The 18,373-nt window shown below is 60.7% G+C and overlaps 1 protein-coding gene across 2 annotated transcripts in view; it reads right to left on the bottom strand.

Annotated features, from left to right (window-relative positions):
• RASGRF1 (Ras protein specific guanine nucleotide releasing factor 1) overlaps positions 1-18,373 on the bottom strand; it is a 93,258-nt gene that overhangs the window by 29,843 nt on the left and 45,042 nt on the right. Inside the window, exons 9-15 of one of the 2 annotated variants that reach the window (XM_025437654.3) lie at positions 16,222-16,340; positions 14,275-14,435; positions 11,290-11,353; positions 9,573-9,709; positions 7,537-7,619; positions 1,842-2,090; positions 1,129-1,185 (exon numbers count right to left, since the gene is read on the bottom strand). In XM_025437654.3, the coding sequence (XP_025293439.1) occupies positions 1,129-1,185; positions 1,842-2,090; positions 7,537-7,619; positions 9,573-9,709; positions 11,290-11,353; positions 14,275-14,435; positions 16,222-16,340 (870 nt within the window). The remainder of the gene's footprint in view (positions 1-1,128; positions 1,186-1,841; positions 2,091-7,536; positions 7,620-9,572; positions 9,710-11,289; positions 11,354-14,274; positions 14,436-16,221; positions 16,341-18,373) is intronic. The other variant, XM_025437655.3, reaches the window with a different exon arrangement.

The raw sequence follows: 18,373 nt of genomic DNA, 5'->3' as shown, positions 1-18,373 counted from the left end.
GCTGAGGCTCAGAGACAGGACACCGCCTGGCTCCAAACCCCAAGTCCTCTGCCTGTCACCAGGGCGCTCGACCAGACTCAGGGCAAGCCTGGGGCAGGGTTGGAAGGCGGGGTCTCCCAGCAATCCTGGTTGTGCCCCTACCTCCTCACACCGGGGCCCACGCCGCAGGGCCAGGCTGGAAGCGGCTGACACGCATGTGATAATACACTCAGACGTGTGGACCGGGTCTGTGTTCTGCAGAGGACAGACCTTCTCTGGGCCCCTGGGAATAGTCTCCTCCACGTGTGAACCCAGCCTAGATGGGGGTCTGTCCAGCTCTCTTGGGGCCCCTGGAAAGCTGGCTGCCGAGGTTTCAGAGGGTCAGAGGAGAGAGACAGCCCTGCCCTGCCCTGCCCTGCCCTGCCCTGGTGGGGCCAGAGCAGGTAGGCAGTGAGTGCTGGAGTGGCCAGGCTGAGGAAGTGGGGACACGGGGGTGCACTTGGGCAGGTGGCTGCTCTGGCAGCAGAGGTGTCGGGGGGAAGAGGGTGCTTAGAGCCACCAGGCCTTGTGGCTCCTCCTCACATCTTGGGCTCTCATTTGGGACCAGTGTGGCTGCCCAGTGGCCACGGGGAGCCAGTAGGACATCTGCTCTGCTCCCGTAGCCCTAGCGCTGAGGCTCCTGCCCCGTCTCACCCCAGGGTGAGGGGCATTCGGTGGGGGCTCTGAGGCTTGGGGTGGGCCGGCCTGTCCACGGCAGAGGTCTGGGCAGAAAAGGAAGGCCCCTGCTGGTCCCTCCCACTTCCTGACAAGTCCTCCCTGGAGCTGTGAGGTCCCTCGGGTCCCGGGCCCCAAACTTGGCAGACCACAGGGCAGCTCTCGGGATTTGGCCTCGCTGTGCTGATGACAATTCACAGCAGCCTTCCCTGTGCATCTCAGCTGCACTGCAGGCATGCCTGGGTCACACCTGGGGTCACTCCCCGCCATGCCTCTCCGTACTGCCCCCACTGGGGTAACTACCAGGTGAAGCGGGGTAAGGGCTGGGCTAAGAGGCTGGTGCCCAGCGGTGGGACTGGTGGTTGGCCCGTCTGCAAAGCCCTACTGACTCTGCCACTCTGGGCTGGCTCCTGGGCTGACCCTTCGGGTTCTCACCTGGCAGGGGCCCAGGGCTCACGGTGACCCACCGGGCCCCTCGAGGCTTGGCCAGAGCTGGGGGTGGGCAGTTGAACAGCGGTTGGAGCAGGGCAGCGAGGAGCGCAGGAGGAAAAGCAGAGTGAGGGCCAGTGCCACCCTGCCCGCTGTCCGGGCTCACACACGGGGCTGCACGTGTACTGGATGGCCCAGGGCCCTGGCTCCTGCCCCCACTCACCCCGGACGTCCAGGGCCCCTGGGGCAGGTCTCCAGCCTCTGTGGGTCCTGGCTGGCTGTGCCAGCCCCTGTGGGCCGAACAGGTGCCCTTTCTCTCTGGAGCAGGGTGGGGTCCCAGCAGGGAAGGGCTGAGGGTCTTTGCCTCTCTGTGTCCTTCTGTCCACCCTCCCACCCTCCCGTTATTCCTCCCTCACCCCTGCTTTCTGAACCTGGGAGGTGGGGAAGTGCTGCCCTCTGGGGACAACTGAGAGAGGTGAGGGCAGGGAGGGCAGGGCAGTGTTCCCTCGAAACTCCATCCCCCCTGAGGGCTTGCAGGCAGAGATGCCTGGGCCAGTCCACCCTCTCTACCCTTGCAGAGGGGTTGCCTGGTTCCTGGGGTGCCCCATGCCCCCCCCAACTCAGGTCACAGGCTCTGCAAGCCCCTGCACGCCAAGCTCGCTCCTCTCCCAGCCTGGAAGGTCGGGAGGTGCCCGTCGGGAGGAGGCGGCACTGCCCACCTGGCGGGGATGGCGCTGATGGGCTTCCTGTAGATGGTGATGAGCTTGTCCAGGACCACGACGGCCGTGGTGAAGACGCGGTACGAGTGCAGGAACGTGTTGAGGAAGTCGATGCTCAGGAAGCGCAGGTCCGTGAGCCGTTCCAGCAGCCGCCCCACGCTGGCGTACCGGATCTGCAGCACTTTGCACGAGTTCATGGTCTTGCTGAAGCGAATGTCTACGTCATCGCAGTACAAGGAGGCGTCGGATCTGCGGAGGGAGGGACGGCCACGGGGAGGTGGGGTCTGAACCCGCGAGCCACGGCTGCCTCCTGCCCGGTCCCAGTCTCCCCGGCGTGCAGCCGCCAAGGTCAGGTGGCTGGACGGGCGGGCGGCCGACTATGGGGACGAAGACAGCCTGGGGGAACGACACTGAGCAAGAATGGGACGCTGGTTCTAGGTCCCACATACCCGACACAGAACTCCTAAAAATTCTGGACAAAATGTAATGAACTTACAAATAATGTCGCTAAGACAGGATTACAGGGAAATCTGGCCACAGATGTTCACAGCTCTGCGATTCGTCATTGCCCCAAAGCAGAGGCGACCCTGGGGTCCACCTGCTGGTGAGAGAACAGCCGGCGGGGGGAGGTCTGTCCACACGTGGAGGGTTGCGCAGCTGTGACAGGGCACCGTGCTTGGGGAAGGGCTCCAGGACGGTGGGTCTTGAGAACATGCCAAGCGAGGGAATCCAGAAACCGTCTGCGTATCATAGGACTTCATTTATACCAAATGTCCCAACAGCCAAGTCTCCAGACACAGAAAGTAGGCAGCTGACTGCCCGGGGATGAGGAACTGACTGCTAGCACGCACGGGGATTTGGGATGATGCAATCAGGCAGTGGTGATGTTCGCGCAGCATGGTGATGCACAAAGTCCACCGAACCACACACATTAAAAAACTGAGTTTTATGTTACACGAATTATGTCTCAGCAAAAACCAAGTAGGTACAAAGAAGCTCCAAGGGAAATCCTTGGGGCCAAACAGGAAGAGAATTTGGAAAACCAGCTGCTGCTTGACACGTCTCTGGGCATCAGCTGCTGGTGGACATGGAGTGTCTGGGGTTTCCACGGGGAAGGACAAGGCCTCGGGGCCTTGGGGAGGGGGTGTTGGAGCGAGGCCTCCATAGAAGGTGGAGGCCCGGGTAGTGGCCTCAGAAGGTCTACCTGGGAGAGGGAGATGGAGCCCAGGCTCTGCGTGTGGGGGGGAGGGGAAGAGGACGGAACACAGAGCACGCTTGGGTGCACTGTCTGCTCTTTCCATGGCTTCGAGGTACAGGCGCACAGGCTGTGGTCTAGGAGCCCCTGACAGGGGAGGGCCCAGGCTATGGCAACCCCAGGGCACAGCTCATCCAGGCCCTGCAACATATTCTCCAATAAATCCCCCTGGAAAATGAGCTCACAAACCACAATCAAGAGCCACACAAGGAATCACACATGAATTGCTGTGTTCTGGCCTCAAGAGCCTGATAATCCTCCTACCTTCTCTGACCAGGGATGCCTCCCACCCTCAGCACCCCCACGGCTAGAGAGCCACTCCGATGAGGCCAGCTTGCCATGTCCCTGGTTAGGACCCTCCAGCCCTGAGTGGCTCACCTTGCCAGCCTCTGCAGGGCAAGTCATGCTCCCCTGACCTCCCCTTGGCTGCCTACTGAAGAATTAGGGTCTGTCTTCAGCCAGTGCTGGTGGTTGGACCTCAGGTACTTGACTAAGGTGAGACCCTTGGAGTTTGGCAGGTATCCTGGACTGGACCTTCCAGAGCCCTGCGCCCCTGGCCACAGTGATTTCTGCACGGCATGGGAGTCCAGATGGAGCAACCTGACTCTTCTGAGACCTTCCACATTGATCTGGGGGCAGCATGTCTAGGACAGGTGACTGACCAGGTCCCAGGGATCTAAGGACCTGACCGAAGGGCTGCACTGCTACATGCCTCTCCGAGGTGGGGGAGCTTGAGGTCGGGGGCATCTCCAGGTGCAGTGGGAACCAGCAGCCCTGACAGTGGTCCCACACACAGTGCCCTGGGCGCTCTGGCCACGGGAGGGGGTGGGTGGGTGGGTGCGGTGCTCCGTCCCTCTCACAGCGTGGCTCCATCCTGACTTGAGCAGCTGTGGTTTTGCCCTTCAGGACGTCATGAATCCCTGAATCACGGTTTCCGTTTTGGCGTGGCTGCCGAGCAGCCTGGAGTTCAGTGTGGCGCTGACCCCAGCAGGGGCCACAGCAAGCGTGCTTACCCCCACCTCCCGGGGTTTCGATTTCTATCTCTTCTCTCCGTTGTGTTTGCCCTTCATCCCGACACACCAGCAGCGGTACTTTATTGGGCAGCTCTCACATACGGGCACTAGGCTGCCTTAAACCTCTTTTGTGTCCTGGGACACGATCTGAAGGATATAGAATAAGCAAATAAACGATGTTACTGAAAAGATAAGCTTGGAAATCTTATCAAAATGAGCTTTCAGGGGGAAAAGCATGTAAAGATAGACGAATTCGGCTCATAATGGCTGTCATGGCAGCAACAGGTGCAGTGTCTGTGGTCTAGTTGGAAGAACCAGAGCTTGGGGTCAGAACACACGGTTTCAACTGACACCTGTCACCGTCATGTCCCACGTGTCTGAGACACGGTGCTAATTCTCCTGGCCTACCCTTCCTGATCCATAACATGGACACAGTAAGGTCTGCCTCATAGGCTTTCGCAGGTACTTAATAAAGTGAGCGACCTCTGGGACCTAGAGCAGACTGCGGTGCTCCGTTTGTGTGGGTAGTAAACGGTGTCTCCTGGGGGGTCACCTGTCCAGGGGTGCAGACGCTGCCCTTTCAGGGCCTTCTCTGGACACAGCCCTGGGGTTTGAGACATTCATTGGAAAGCAAACCACCTTTATCGAGTGCCTTCCATGAGCAGGGCAGCAGGGATTCCTTCTCAGGGTGAGAAAAGTCTGGAAAAGCCACAAAGCAGTTTGGATGGACTTTCCAGAACCCCTTCCAGGGAAACGTTGCTGCATGACTCAGACGCTTTAGATAACTTGGCTTTGTGTTTCTTCCAGGACTCAGGGAAACACACAATGATCTGAGATCACAAAGATTGACTGGGAGCCAACTACAAGACTGGCATCAGAGGAGCCAGTGGCCTGGGTGCTTTGGAGTCAGTGGTGTGATGCCCTGATGGCACCTGAGAAACTGTCCCAGCTCCAGCAACGACAGCAGCTAAGCCCACGAGGGACGAAGTAGCTGTGCACAGAGGGACCTGGCAAGGCGCCAGGAGCCTCCAGAGGAAGGAGAGATGTGGGCGCCAGAATGAAAAAAAAGCAGGAGAATGAATGAGCAGGAGACGTGTCTGCAGGCAGGGAGCACTCCAGTTGCAGTGTCCAGGCTGTCCCAGGAACACTGACACCTCCCATGCCAGACCCCTGTGTGTCCAGCCCAGGCCCGGCAGCCTAACGGGGACTGCGGACACGCTCTGGCAGCTGTTTGCTTTGAGCACCTTCTCTTTGGGCTCCTCCTGTGTCTAGACAGGCAGAGAAGGCTGGACACAGCCTGGTCCCCTGTCTCCTCTGCTCCAAGCAGGCCGTCATCGTCGGCAGTCACAGGGCCTCTGTCCCACTGTGCAAACCTGTCCTGGACTTCAGGTCCCATCTGCAACCCAGGAGAGTGTGCTCCTGCAACCCAGGAGAGGGCGTGAGCTCCGATGATTCCCACACAGCCTGGCCTACAAGAGGGTTGTAGTCCACGAGCAGCATCTGCCACGAGTTCCGGGTCCTGGGCCAGACATTTGTCGGCCCTGCAAGAAGTGGTCTTCAGTCCTGCACGACCCTGGTGCTTCCTGACTGGAGGCTCAGCCCTGCTTCTCTCTTCACACTTGTCCACTTCTGGACGAGAGGTCCAAGCACATCCCATCTCCAGGCGAGTCCTTGGGTCCTTGAGGCCACACATTGGGGCCCTCAGCTCTGTGCATGGCGCCAGACCCTTCTCTTGTCCGTGTCTACCAGCGTCCACGCTCCAGAGCACCTGACTCCCTGCGTCAGGGAGGCAGCAGGGGACTTCGTGCCTCCTTGTACTGCAAACCCCGAATCAGGACAGTCCTGACTCTGTCTGACATGGGGACTGTGCCCGGAACTCAGAAGCTGGTGGGCACACATACAGGGGGTGACCCCTCGTCACTGGCCGTCCAGCCAGGCCCTCGGTCCCCACTCGCTCCCCGTCAGAGGGGTGACTTGGGGCATAATCCACAGCCTCACAGGAGGAGGATGCTGCATGCGGCCTGAGCCGGGACCCCGCCCCCTGGGGGCAGCGGGTCCTAGGTGCGGTCACTTTGGTTTGGACACTCCCTTTACTCTGTCACTGTCAGAGTTTAAAACTCGCTATTTTTCCTTCACAGGTGATGCCTTGCTCACTTTTGTTACCTTGATGATACGTCCTCAGCAGAAAATGAGAGTGGGCACCTACCACATGCTTCCCCGTAATTCCATGTGTGATTTTAATTTGCTCGTTAAAACAAATACCCCTATGCCTCTCTGCACCCGAGAAAGACGGGGTGCCAGCTGCTGCCCTGGGGCCATGAGAATTCAGCCAGGTTCTCGCTCCTGCGGCCTGGGCTCAAGCCGGCAGGGTCTGCTCAGGATGCGCCTTGGCGCCACGGAGACAGGCCTTGTGAGGCTGGACTTCATTCAGTAAACTTCCCGGAATGGGTCGTCTGAGGCATCGCCCTCAACCACAAAAACGACGCCAGCTCTTTGTATAGAAAACAAAAACCACAAATGCAACCTCCACCTACCCCCAAATGGGAGAACAAACCCAGGAGACTGGATGAGAGCATCACCCTCTCCCACTTACAGGTGAGAGTGGGAGCTGGGGACCAGGTCTTCCTTCCAAACCTGCCAGCCCCGGCCGGACCCAACACATTCACAGGGCAGAACGATACCTCGCCATCGCATCCAGAAGCTTCAGAGAGCTTGTGTGCATGACCCTGTCTAGGCCTCTCCGGACCTGTCCTCACCGAGGCGCCAGGTGGGCACCTTCACATACCCGCTGAACGATGCACCTGCTGCTCCCTGGGGCACCGCCTTGAAGCATCAGAGCAGCAGGTCACTCAGGTGTCTTTGGCTACATGGCCTGGTGAGATGTGGGTCCCGGCACAGCTCATGTGGCATCAGCAGGTTCCGAGGTCAGAGGTTCGGACAGAGGCCAGAGAGCCAGCCGGCTGCCCCTGCCCCTGCCTGGGTGCAGGGTTGGGGCAGGAAGGACGGTGGAGGGCGGTGGAGAGCAGGAAGGAGGGTGGGAGGATGGGGAGCAGGAAGGCAGAGCAGCCTGGAGCTCCAGCCGCATGCTCAGTGGACCGGTCCCCGCGGTCGTTCAGACACGGTGGACCTAGAGCCTGTGTATTTGAAGTGTTCTCATTTTGTAATCAGGAAAAACAAATAGTTATGAAAATAAATGCATAAAGCTTCACTCCTGTTATCGTTTAAACAGCTGACCACAAAAATCCACATTTTAAAACAATAAACACTAAGCCGGAGCCCTCATTCAAATAGAAGTTAATTTAAACCAGTGGACAGACACCCCCAAGCCCCGGAGACGTGGCCCGGTGCCTTGGAAGCCCTTGCTGTCGCTGTGGCCGTGGGGCCGTGTCTGGACGGCGGCCAAGCCTGTGGGCATCAGCGCACTTACTTGATCATCTGTGGCACAGTGACCTTGGAGTTCTCCTCAAAGGCGTTCATCATGAGCCCATTGCACCGGATGTTATCCACACACTGGAAGCAGAGGGGGGCCCCGGGTCAGAGCCCTGGCTGCCATCCTGCCACCCCGGGGCTGCAGTAGCCATTCGAGGGAGTGGCTTGCAGCCCACCTGATGAGGGATCCTCATGCTGGCAAGGGCAGGGTGGCTGCAGCTTCCTTCACATGGACTGAAGCCACCTCCTGCCTCAGTGACCTTTTGGGGACTCACCTGACCTCCCTGAGCCTCACGTCCCTAACTCGGAAGCGGGGATAACAGGCCCTACTTGGCTGGCAAAGAGAGGCGCTGACCTGGCCACCCTGTTGTTGACCTCTGGGGTCTGGGTGAAGGGCAAGGTCAGGTCGTCCGGGGTCACAGGGTGGTTTTCCTAGAGGCTGACCTAGCAGGGCCCCCATGCCCCCGCGCACATTCCCACACACTAGAGCCTCCATTCAGCCCACGGCTACGTGATAAGGCCGCAAACCCCACCCGGGAGGACATGCCTGTGTTTATTCAGCCTCTGAAAGCTCAAACTCCACATTCCACTTCGAATAAGAAGGACCCACCCAAACGAAAGGATACGTCCTATGGTGGGGGGCTCTCCTTTCCCCTAGCCCCCTCACCCCGCCCCCACCCCAAGCCTTTATATCTTTGCCGCAGGAGGGCTGCTTCTGGGCATGAGGGCAGGGGCGCACCTGAGTCTCCTGGTTTTGAGGATGCACATGCTGGGGCAGCGCATCATCACCAGAATGTGGCCAGGGAGACCCAGTCGTCTGCTGGGGACCAGTGTCCCATCAAGCCTAGGCCCCTGGTTCTTCGGGGTGGGGGTGGAGGTCTGTCAGAGGAATGTTCTGGTTCCTTGTGTTCCCAGCCCGGCATCTCCAACCCACAGCCCTGGGGCTATCTCCAGCTCTGGTCCTACCAGCAGCCGCGGATGCAGGGTGCCTGGCTCTGGCCTGGGCTCCCCCGAGGCATCAGAGGGCCCCGGGGAAGGTCGGATGCGGGGCGGTGGGGGGGGGGTCCTGGACGCCCATGGGCATCAGCACTGTCTCCTAGTTTCTGCTCTTCCGGCTTTCTCTGGGGCACGCAGAGAGCTCTGAGGACATATGTCAGAATGAGCAGACGCCTGCTACATGGGACCCCGACCTGCCCCCAGCATTTCGAGATGGGCACTAGGCTGGGGGGAGTGGGCACTTGGGGCAGCCCAGGAATGGGGCATCAAAATCTGGGGGGGGGGGCACCGTTAGAGAGAGCGGAGCCCCGAGTGGAGGGAAGGCCCAGCTTCATGGTCGGCTGCTCCCAGCACACTCAGCCACGCTGCAGAGGGCAGGCCTCAGAGGAGCTCCTCTGCTGTGGGGACAGCAGGGTCGTGCTTACCTGGGGAAGGCCTGTCCTGAAGCCTGGGGCCACAGACAGGCTGTTCCAGACTCACATCTCTGCCCTGGTCCTGGGTGCCCTCTGCCCTCTGGGTCTGCTCAGGGGTCCCTGGGAAACCTGCCCTTTCTGGTGAGCTGCTCCCAGTGGGGTGCACGACCTCAGAGCTTGTGCAGGTGAAGTTGCAAGTAACCCTCCTCTCTGTGTAGCTGACACTAGGCCTTGTGGGGCCCCTCGTCTCTCTCCAGCTCTGATGTCCAGCACCCTGGAGTTGTGGCGCTCAGACTTTTCTGTGCATGCCAATGGCCTGGGGCAGGTGCTAAAAGACAGATTCCAGGTGCCAGAGATTGGCATCTGGGAAGTCTGCGGGGGCTCAGGGGAGCTCAAGAATCTGGAGTTTAAAAAATCACCATAGGGCATGACCCAGGTGCCAGGGATTCCCTGCCCACGCTCTGCCAACAGGAAGGGACCTGGGCCTCAGCCGTGGCCGTCGCTGGACCCAGAGGACGCTTGCGTCTTTTCCATTAGAGCCTTTTCTGTTAGAGCTGCCCCCGCGTCCCAAATCAGCTCAGGCACGAAGGGACCATGGGCTTCCAGGAGCAGGCGCCCTGCTCACCTGGCTGATGTCACTGGTCCACGCTGCCTTCTCCTGTCTGGACGAGGCCACGAGGATGACCGTGAAAGGCGGGGAGTCTTTGGGCTCCACCCCGATCTTAAAATCCAAGTGGTCTATGTCTTGGCTGGATCCTTTGGCTTCCAGTCGCAAAACACGGAGTTAGCAGAATAAGCGGGGACATTTTAACGATGACCTTCCTGTCCTACCCGCTGGCGAGGGCCCTGCGGCTGCTGGGTACCAGGCCACATGCTGCCTATAGAACATTCTCTCCCCCTATGGCGAGGGACCCCACTCCAGAGATGGGCAGACTTGGGGCTGACGGCACGTGGGGCCATCCAGCGGCAGAGCCAGGGTTACCCGGCGGGCAGCGGAAGTCCCCACGGAGCACGTCCTGGGGTCAGGGCAGCAGTGGCGAAGCCAGGACTGGAACTGGCCTCACTGCCAGGCCTTCCCGCCACCCCCAGGTGATACTGGGGCCAGAAGGGGAACTTCGGATCTTCAATTTTTATGAGCAGGACTGGACATTTAGCTCAATTTAGAGCTCCCCAGAGCCAAAGTGTGTTCTGGGCATTTTTATTCTTGTTCTCAACCGAAAAACTTGCTTGGACTCTGGGAGGCTGTTTATTTGGACAGACCAAGATCACAATTTATGGATGCTGTTTGGGATGCCCATGTTACCCAGGGTACAGAGAGCGGGGCCGAATGAGGAAGGGCCCTGCTCTGTTGTCACGGGCCATGTGACCTTGGGCGGCTGCCTTTCCTGCCCCCACTGCCGACGTCCTCCATGAGTAGGCGGGATGTCTCTGGGGCCCCCTCGCCTTCCAGCTCTGACACTTGAGGGTTTTAGGGTTCCCTGCTGGGCCCGGGACCACCTGTTCTGTGTGGTGGCTCAGGGACGGGACAGTGCCAACCTCTGTGAGGAGCGGGGTGCCTGGTGAAGCGGGTTGAGTGCGGAGCATGGGGGCCAGCCCTCTACTGCCTATGGCCCTAGAGCACTCCCGGTGGATCACTTCACATGTTTATCCTGCCCTTGGGGGCTCCCTGGGGAGGTGTGTGTGGACAGGGCCCCATGTCCCCCATGGGCCCCCAGATGGAGCCCTAGCCCCGCTCTGAGGCACCCATCTGGGGAGTCCTGTTGGGGTCCTCCCCAGGGGAGGGCTGAAGGGACATAAGGCCCAGCCTCAGCCCAATCAAGCAATAGTGGTGACCCCACCACTAACCTAAGACAACGACCCCATCCCCTGCCCAGTGGCACCCAGGGAGGGGGGTCCCATGCAGCATCCACTCCAGCTCAACATCCTGCCTCCCCACTGAGGCCCCTCAGGCTGCCCCTCAGGCTGGGGCAGCCCCCCTGCTCCCATCAGCTGGGGTCACCTGTGTCCCCACACCTCCTGCTGAGGACAGAGGGGTGGCTCTGTGCTCTTCCCTGACCCAGGGGAGCCACCACGCAGGGCACCCATGGCCACGTGAATGAGGGGCGCTTGCTGAGGTGCTGTGACCCCAAACCTAATAGCACCAACGCGTCCAGGGCCCTGAGGAGCATGGATGGAGGTGGGACAGGGAGGAGGCTCCCACCTGCCAGCTGGGCCCTCTGGGTCCAGGACAGGAACTGCTCGCTGTGGCTCAGCACCCTCCCATCCCCACAGGCTGGGCCGGGATGAGTGAGGGCGCACAGGGATCTGTGGCGTGCAGGGGTGCGTGTGGCCGGCACACTTACCGTCTTCCTCTGTGCTCTCCGGCTCCTCCAGCAAGGTGCAGTCGATGAGGGAGATGACCCCGTTCTGAAAGACAGCAGGGGCCGCCTCGGGTCACTGGGGGCTGTGTGGGGAAGAGCCCGGCGCATCTGGGTGGGATGCAGGCTTGCAAGTGCGAGAGCGCGTGTGCATGTGTGTGCGTGTTCCATGAGGGTGTTCTGGTCATCCTCACGTAAGAGGCCCCGTGGAGGGGATCAGGTGGGACTGTCTCACACGGGCATTTCCCGAATGAGGGTTGGGGGCCCCTAAGCCTGCAAAGTCTGAGCCCCGAGTCTGGGGTGAACCTTTCTGTTACCAGTAGGGACACAGGCCAGTTGACTGGTCACATCGTAGGTCCTGTTCTGATTTTATAGGTAAGGAGATGAGACCTGCATGAGGGATCTTGCCCGAGGTCCCCAAGCCACTTGGGGTTGGGGTCGGGGAGAGCCTTGAGGTCACCTTGCTGAGGTCACCTCCTGGCTGCTGGTTATTCGGGACACTGGGAATGTGCCTCCCATCTGTGAGTATGAGAGGCCCTGATGCTGTGGTCAGGGACCGTAGCCACAACCCTGGTGGGTGGAAGATGTGGAAACCCTCTTTCCAAAGGTGGGTGGGGTCCATGATCCGCCCTCTTGAGCATGTGCTGCAGCTCCTGCGGGCTCTCTGGGGGTCCCTCAGACCATGTGTTCGGGGAAGCCGACCATCACGTGGGGAAGCCACCCCGGGAAGGCTGATGCAGCCCCTGGGCCTGGAGGCAACCCCATGAGGCCCTGACCAGACTGCCTCGCTCAGAACGTGTGAGGCTGTGAGTGCCGCGAGCCAGTCTGTCTGTGGGTAACTCGTCACAGGGCACTGCTCTGCAGCATGGTAACTGAGGACAACAGAGACCCAGCTGCAGTGTTTGCTGGGCAGGCTGCCCCCCCGGGGGGGGGGTGTCAGGAGGCCTGGAGAGGGCAGCCGGGCACCTCGAATCCTGGGTTCTGCTTCTTGCCTTGCTCCTCAGTGGCCTTGGGTGAGCCCCGGGCTTGACAATCTGCAAAGCCCTGCACAGCTCTGAGTCTCTTCCTTCCAGAAGATCTTACGGTAGTTTTAAATCTCTTGGATGGGCAGTGTGACCCTTTCAGGGGGACTCAGGGTGCTGGGAAGCAGTCTGACTTGCAGCCTGTGGTTTCGGGGCACAGACCACGGCACCAGACGGCTGGCCTGGGTTCCAATCCCCGCTTCGCCAAGGCTGGCCTCTAGACGTCTGCAAGATGGGGCGGTACCGGCACCTGCTTCAGCGGGCCGTCGAGGAGGCAGGAGGTGGGCACACATGCACAGGGACAGTGCCTGGCCTGCAGCAATCATTGTGCAAGCACGAAAGAATCAAGAGCGATGCCGACCTGCACCTGCTGAGCTCGTTCTGTGTCCCGGGCACAGGGCACGCGCTTTGTACTTGCTCCCTGAATCCTCACAGCAACCCCTTGGAGCAGGTGTTTTCACTCCTGTGGTGCAGGTGGGTAAACCGAGGCTGGGCGGGCGCCTGCTAGTTCTTTACACTAAGGGACTGTAGAAGCTCAAACAACCCCACCCCAGATGAAATAAGATAAAACAAACATAAAAACAGGTGCTTTCAGACTCAGTCTGCAGCTCTACCTGCCCCACTGACCGAGGGACGTCCCTCCCGCCCAGACAGACAGCCTCACAGCAGAAACCTGGAGCTGGCAAGTGAGGAAGCTCTCCCTGATGCGTCGTAACTCGGTTGATACTGGAGTATTCACTGTAAGGTAGTTTCCGCTGGGGCAGCCCACCGGCTAATTCGTCACAGGTTCACACGAGCGGTATGTTCCCTGAAGCCAGCACGTGGTTTCTTAGCAGCTCGCGGGAGGTTTGGGGCCGGGCATCCAGGGCCCGGAAGATGCTCTGGCCTCTTCTGGCCCCTTCTTGGCAGCAGCGTGTCCAGACGCCAGGTCTGCCGGCAAGCCTCCAGGGGAGGCTGAGCTCACAGGCGCATGGGCTTCACCTCGACGGAGCGGGTACCTGCTGCCAGCTGCCGTGTCCACAGAGCCCCTGGTGAGGATGGTACCCCCTGTACTGCAGACGAGGTCCGGAGGTCAGAGCCTGAGCTCGGAGCAGAGCTGGGGAGTAGTAGAGTCTGCCCAGGGTGCAGCCTTACCGCTCGTGGTGCTAGAGCATGAGGACGGGACGGCGGTCCTCCAGGGGAGGAAGAAGTGGACCGCATGAGCCAAGGCCCTGCGGTCTGCGAAGGAGCAGGTGCCGATTCCCCCTCACTTTTTTCCTTTTTGACCATTTACTTGTCAGGGGGGAAGTTGGAGTGCAGCTCCCTCTCCTCCCCAATGATGGAGTTGAGTTTTCTGCATTTGGGGAAATCACAGAGCTCAACACATCCAGATAGGCCTGGGCAAACCACCTTTGTGATCACGGTCAGCGTTTCCCTTCTCTTTTAGGAGGGACAAGCTGGCCGAGCGTATGGGGTCTCCTGTAGGGCTCCGAGGTCTTGAGGTTGCCCTGTGTGCCAGCACCTCCCTGGCCTGCAAGTGGGGCCTGGCCGTGCCCATGCTCTTGTGCTGGTGCTGCGGTGCCTGAGGAGGCCCTGGGAGGGAGGGCCATCTGAGCGTCTCCAGGGACAGGCTCTGGTGCTGCTCTGGCTGCAGCCAGCCCCTCGCACACAGGAGCACCTCTCAGGCTCCTTGCTAGGGCGCCAGCTGTTGGGGCTCCTGACGCTCACCCCCCATTCCCCTGATCCCTCCAGCAGAAAACCCGGCCTTGGCCCCTCATCCAACTCACCAGCAGCACCCCTGCACAGGCGTGCACTCACGTGTCTCTGACTCCCTTGCCCCTGGTCTGGGCCCCAAGTCAGGATGGTACCTGCTGGGAGCCCCCTGTGAGCTCAACCCTGCAGCCTCCCTGCAGCCCCCGCGGCCTCCCCGCCCCCGCCCCCGCAAACCTCCCACAGCCCTGCACCCTACCTTGGTCAGGTGGAGTTTCCCACCAGAGCCTCTGGTGCAGATAATCAGGTGCTTGGAGAACAGGAAGCACTGCCGCTCACCCTCTTTCTTTAGGGACAGAGACCCCAGGCGTCCCCTGGTGATCTTGCCCTTCTCAGACATGGGCACCTGGATGAGCGAGCCTGTGGGTGGGGGACAGACCCTGAGCCCCTCTCCGGGAGCGATGCTCACCCCTGGCCAGCTCTGTGGCTGACGGGGTCCACACGAGGGGATTGGGTTGTGCCGGTTCCTGGCAGCAGGTATGCACCCTGAATGACGCTCCCTCCACCCCAGGTCGGCAGGTGGTGGAGGCAGGAGGAGCAGGGCTCCCTCAGGGCTCCCCAGTCCGCCCCCCCCCCCCCCCCGCCAGGGCCCTGGCAAGCAGAGGAGCCCTCCAGGTCTGGGCTTGTGTGGTGGGAATGCAGACGGGTCGGCACCATGCACTGCCCTGGGGCCCGGGCTGCTGCAGCCGAGAGGTGTGGCACCCTGGCTGCAGAGCCCAGACACAGCCCCATCCCGGACGCCGTGTGCTGGGGACAGGCAGTGTCTCAGGAAGAACAGGTGCCGTGGATGAAGCCACCTGCTGCCCCCGCTTTGGCGCCCACCCCCGACACGCACACACCACACACCTCCTTTCCCACCGACTCAGGCACCTGTGCCCTCTTGCGCCGGCCCCCCCTCGGCCGTCCCAGCTCCCACTCATTACCCCGGCTCCTGCATGCCGCTCCTTGGCGGGAAAGAAAGCCCTTCCTTCCCACCCGGTGAACTCATACTTGTCCTTCCCTCCCAGGAAGCCCTCCCTGACTCCCTGCCCCACTCTGGGCCGCCGCTCTGCCTCTTGCCCACATTTATCGCTGCCTGGAACCCTGCCCCACGACCATCCGCTCACGAACCCCTGCCCCGCGTCTGTCCGCTCATGACCCCCTGTACCCCATGTCCATCTGCTCACTCCCCTGCCCCCTGCACAGCAGCCTCTGCAGTGTGGGGTGGGTCTACCCTCTGGGTGTCCCTGGTGCCCAGCATGGGCGCGGCCTGAACGAGGCGGGCACCAGTGTTGCCAGTGGGACTACCAAGTGAAAAAGGGCTTTCTGGACCCCTGGCTGGTTCCAGGTCGAGCAGGGCCCACGGGAGGGGAGGACACACTTTGCTTGGGCAACGGAGCAGATTCCTGTTCTGTGGGGATGCTGCGTGTGCCAGAAGGGGTAGTTCTTTGGGTAATTCCATCCTGGGCCCCATGCGGCTCCGGTAAGCAGGGCGAGCCTGGGGAAAGGCATGGGTGCCACACGGGGGCTCAGAGCAAAACTCCAGGTGAGGCCACGTGCAGAGCCAGCTTCCCAGGCTGGAGGACGTGCTGCAAGCTTTCCTTCTGGTCAGAGTCCCAGGGCTGGACAGGAGGACCTCTGGGGCGTGCATGCAAAGCTGTTTCCCGCAGGTTGTGGGCTCTGGATGGGGCCACTGTCAGGTGCACAGAAGATCCAGCATCCCGTGGGGACAGCCAGCTCCTCCTCGACCCTTGTGGGGCTGTGCCTCCCAGATGGGGCTTGGAGGCATGTGGGGGCTGGGAGCCACTCTGAATGCGGCTGTCCCCAAGAGGCCAAGGATGATGAGCAGAGGACAGAAGGACCAGAGTCACACTGCCACCCCCACCCTGGGGCTAGAGATGCTTGTGATTTGGGGCTTGGTCCTCGGCTCCCTACCCTCGCCCCAGAAAGCACACGTCAGCATTTCTTAGGATGTACGACAGACACGCTGGGCCACTGGGTAAGAAGGAAGACGTGGAGACCAACGTGCCTGCACCTGTGTGTGTGGACGCGACACCCACAGCCCTCCAGCAGCCCTGGGTCACTCTGCAGACGCACCACCCGGCGATGTCCCAGGGCTGCCTGCCCCTGCTGTGGAGCCTCCCGGGACCAGGCAGGCAGGGCATACCTTGTCTCACAAAAGTCTGGCTGGTGTCCAGCAGGATCTCGCAGCCTTCAATGATCATGCGCTCGATGGCGAGGTTTTTCCGGATGTTCTCTGTCTCACTCACTTCGTCATGCATTATCCTGCAAGGACGGGAAATAAGTCAGGGGCAGGAGGAGGGAATGTCAGGCCTCTGGCCAGACCCAGAAGGAAAGCTAGGCTCCTAGGATTCTTGGAGCCTGCAGTCAAGCATTTATGGAGTACCCACTGTGTGCTGGACACTTTGTAGACTTGATCTCATTTTCCTCTTCGGGAAATCCAAGGAGGCAGGTGTTCTTATTTCAGGGAGAAGGAAATGGAGATTAACAGGAAACAGGTCTGTCTAAAAAGTCTGAGTCACGTGCAATAGAATGGCAATGGGAGGAACAAGGGAGCTCAGCAAACGTCCTTTGTTCATTACTCTGTCCCTTACTGCACTACTGGCCTTATATCCATCCATACAACAAAACAAATTCATCCCTGCCTCAGGGCCTTTGCACATGCTGTTTCTTCTCTGTGAATGCTCTTTATTATGGTTTTTTCCTTAACGCTGTTTGGGTTCTGGAATGACTGAGTTTTGGAGTGCTGGCCATCCAGCTGGCTCAGGGCAAGGCTGACTTGGGTTTATGTCCACAGGCGACAGCATGGGTGAGAGGGAAGCAGGACACCAAGCCACTAACCAGACTACAGAGCACTGTCCTGTTCTGACTGCCGCCACACCCCTCATCGCCAGCAGGTGGCGCTATCTACCCGCTCTCAAATAACCGCGTGGTGGGGAAAGAGGCTCCTAGGTTTCTGCGGATGGGGAGGTGATGAGTACTGTGGGAGGGAGTCTGGAAGAAGCGCCCGCTGCTCCATGGCCAAGGGTGCCAGGAGGGCTGGCGGTCCTCGCGGGGACGTCACCTGGTTCAAACTCCGACGATGTGCGCTGGTGCAATCAGCACAAGGCTGAGCGCTATGGGACACCTCCAGTTCCCCCCACCTATGGGGTTTTGGGGTGAGGACGGGAGATAACGGATTTCACGTGCGGGCCTGATGTCTGGCACACGGCGGGTGACAGGGTGAAGGGCAGTGATCAGGGTGTTGTGACTGTATTTTTACCTGTTGTTTCTTCTATTGGACAGGGACTTGGGGATGGGGCCCGGGCGCCCCCAGGGACGCTGTCCTGGGATCCCAAGGCGCAGCCCATCTCCGGGGGGGACATGAGACCCCAAGCCGCCTGCTGGCCTGTGCTAGCTCCTTGGGGAGGGAGCATTTTTGGAAGCAGCATTTTCAAAGCACCCCCTTTGAAAACAAGGGGGTGACTCCAAGGCAGTGAACCCAGTTTGCCACGAGATATGGGCCAGCAGCCCCGGGCTGGGGTCGCTGTCAGCTGGTGCACCCAATTTTCAGGGTCCCACAGGTTGGGGTCGGGGTCAGAAGGGCAGTGGGGCAGGCCCAGAGGTGGGGTTTGCGAGCACAGTGAGGGCAGGGGTGGGGGGGGCGTCTCCTTGGGCCCTGGGCAGGGAGCTAGGAGGGGCCAGTATCAAGGACTCAGGAGAGCTGTCTCCTGTGTGGCTGGGGCCCTGGGGAATGGGACTCGGGGTCTCAGGCCTGACACCTGGTCCCAGGTGTGCCCCCTGCAGCCCTGTGTACCCCAGGACAGGGTGCTCCATGGGGGCCCTGAGGCCTCTCATGGGGGACGAGTGTGCAGACTGTGGCTTTGGGATTCAAAGGGACATGGGGTGCCCACAGAGGTTGTGTGATCTGAAATCACGCCCCCCTCACACCCCCTCCCTGTCTGGGTGCAGCTGGCCCTCCCCCTGCCCTGACCTGCTGCCCCTTAACGGCCTGGGGTGGCCTCTTCGGGTGTGAGTGGCCCCAGGGCCCGGGCAGGGCTGTGGGTGGTGGGGCTCCCTGGCCTGCGGGCTGACCCTCCTTCCCGATTCCGCAGCCTGTCTCTGGGCACAGGGCGCCCCCTCACATCTGACCCCCACACTGTGGAGCCCCCGAGGGCCTCGCTCCCCTGACCTCCAGACACTGCTCCTGTCCCGCCATCTCTGCCACAGCGTCTGTCTCCCCAGCACGCAACAGGAAGGACTCCCCTCCAAACCGCCCCTCTGGCAGCTTCCTGCCCCTCCTGGCGGCTCAGCGAGGG

This window comes from Canis lupus, chromosome 3 (assembly GCF_003254725.2).
Source record: "Canis lupus dingo isolate Sandy chromosome 3, ASM325472v2, whole genome shotgun sequence".
Lineage (NCBI taxonomy): Eukaryota > Metazoa > Chordata > Mammalia > Carnivora > Canidae > Canis > Canis lupus.
Note: the sequence above shows the minus strand (reverse complement) of the source record. Positions and strands in the feature narration are given on the sequence as shown.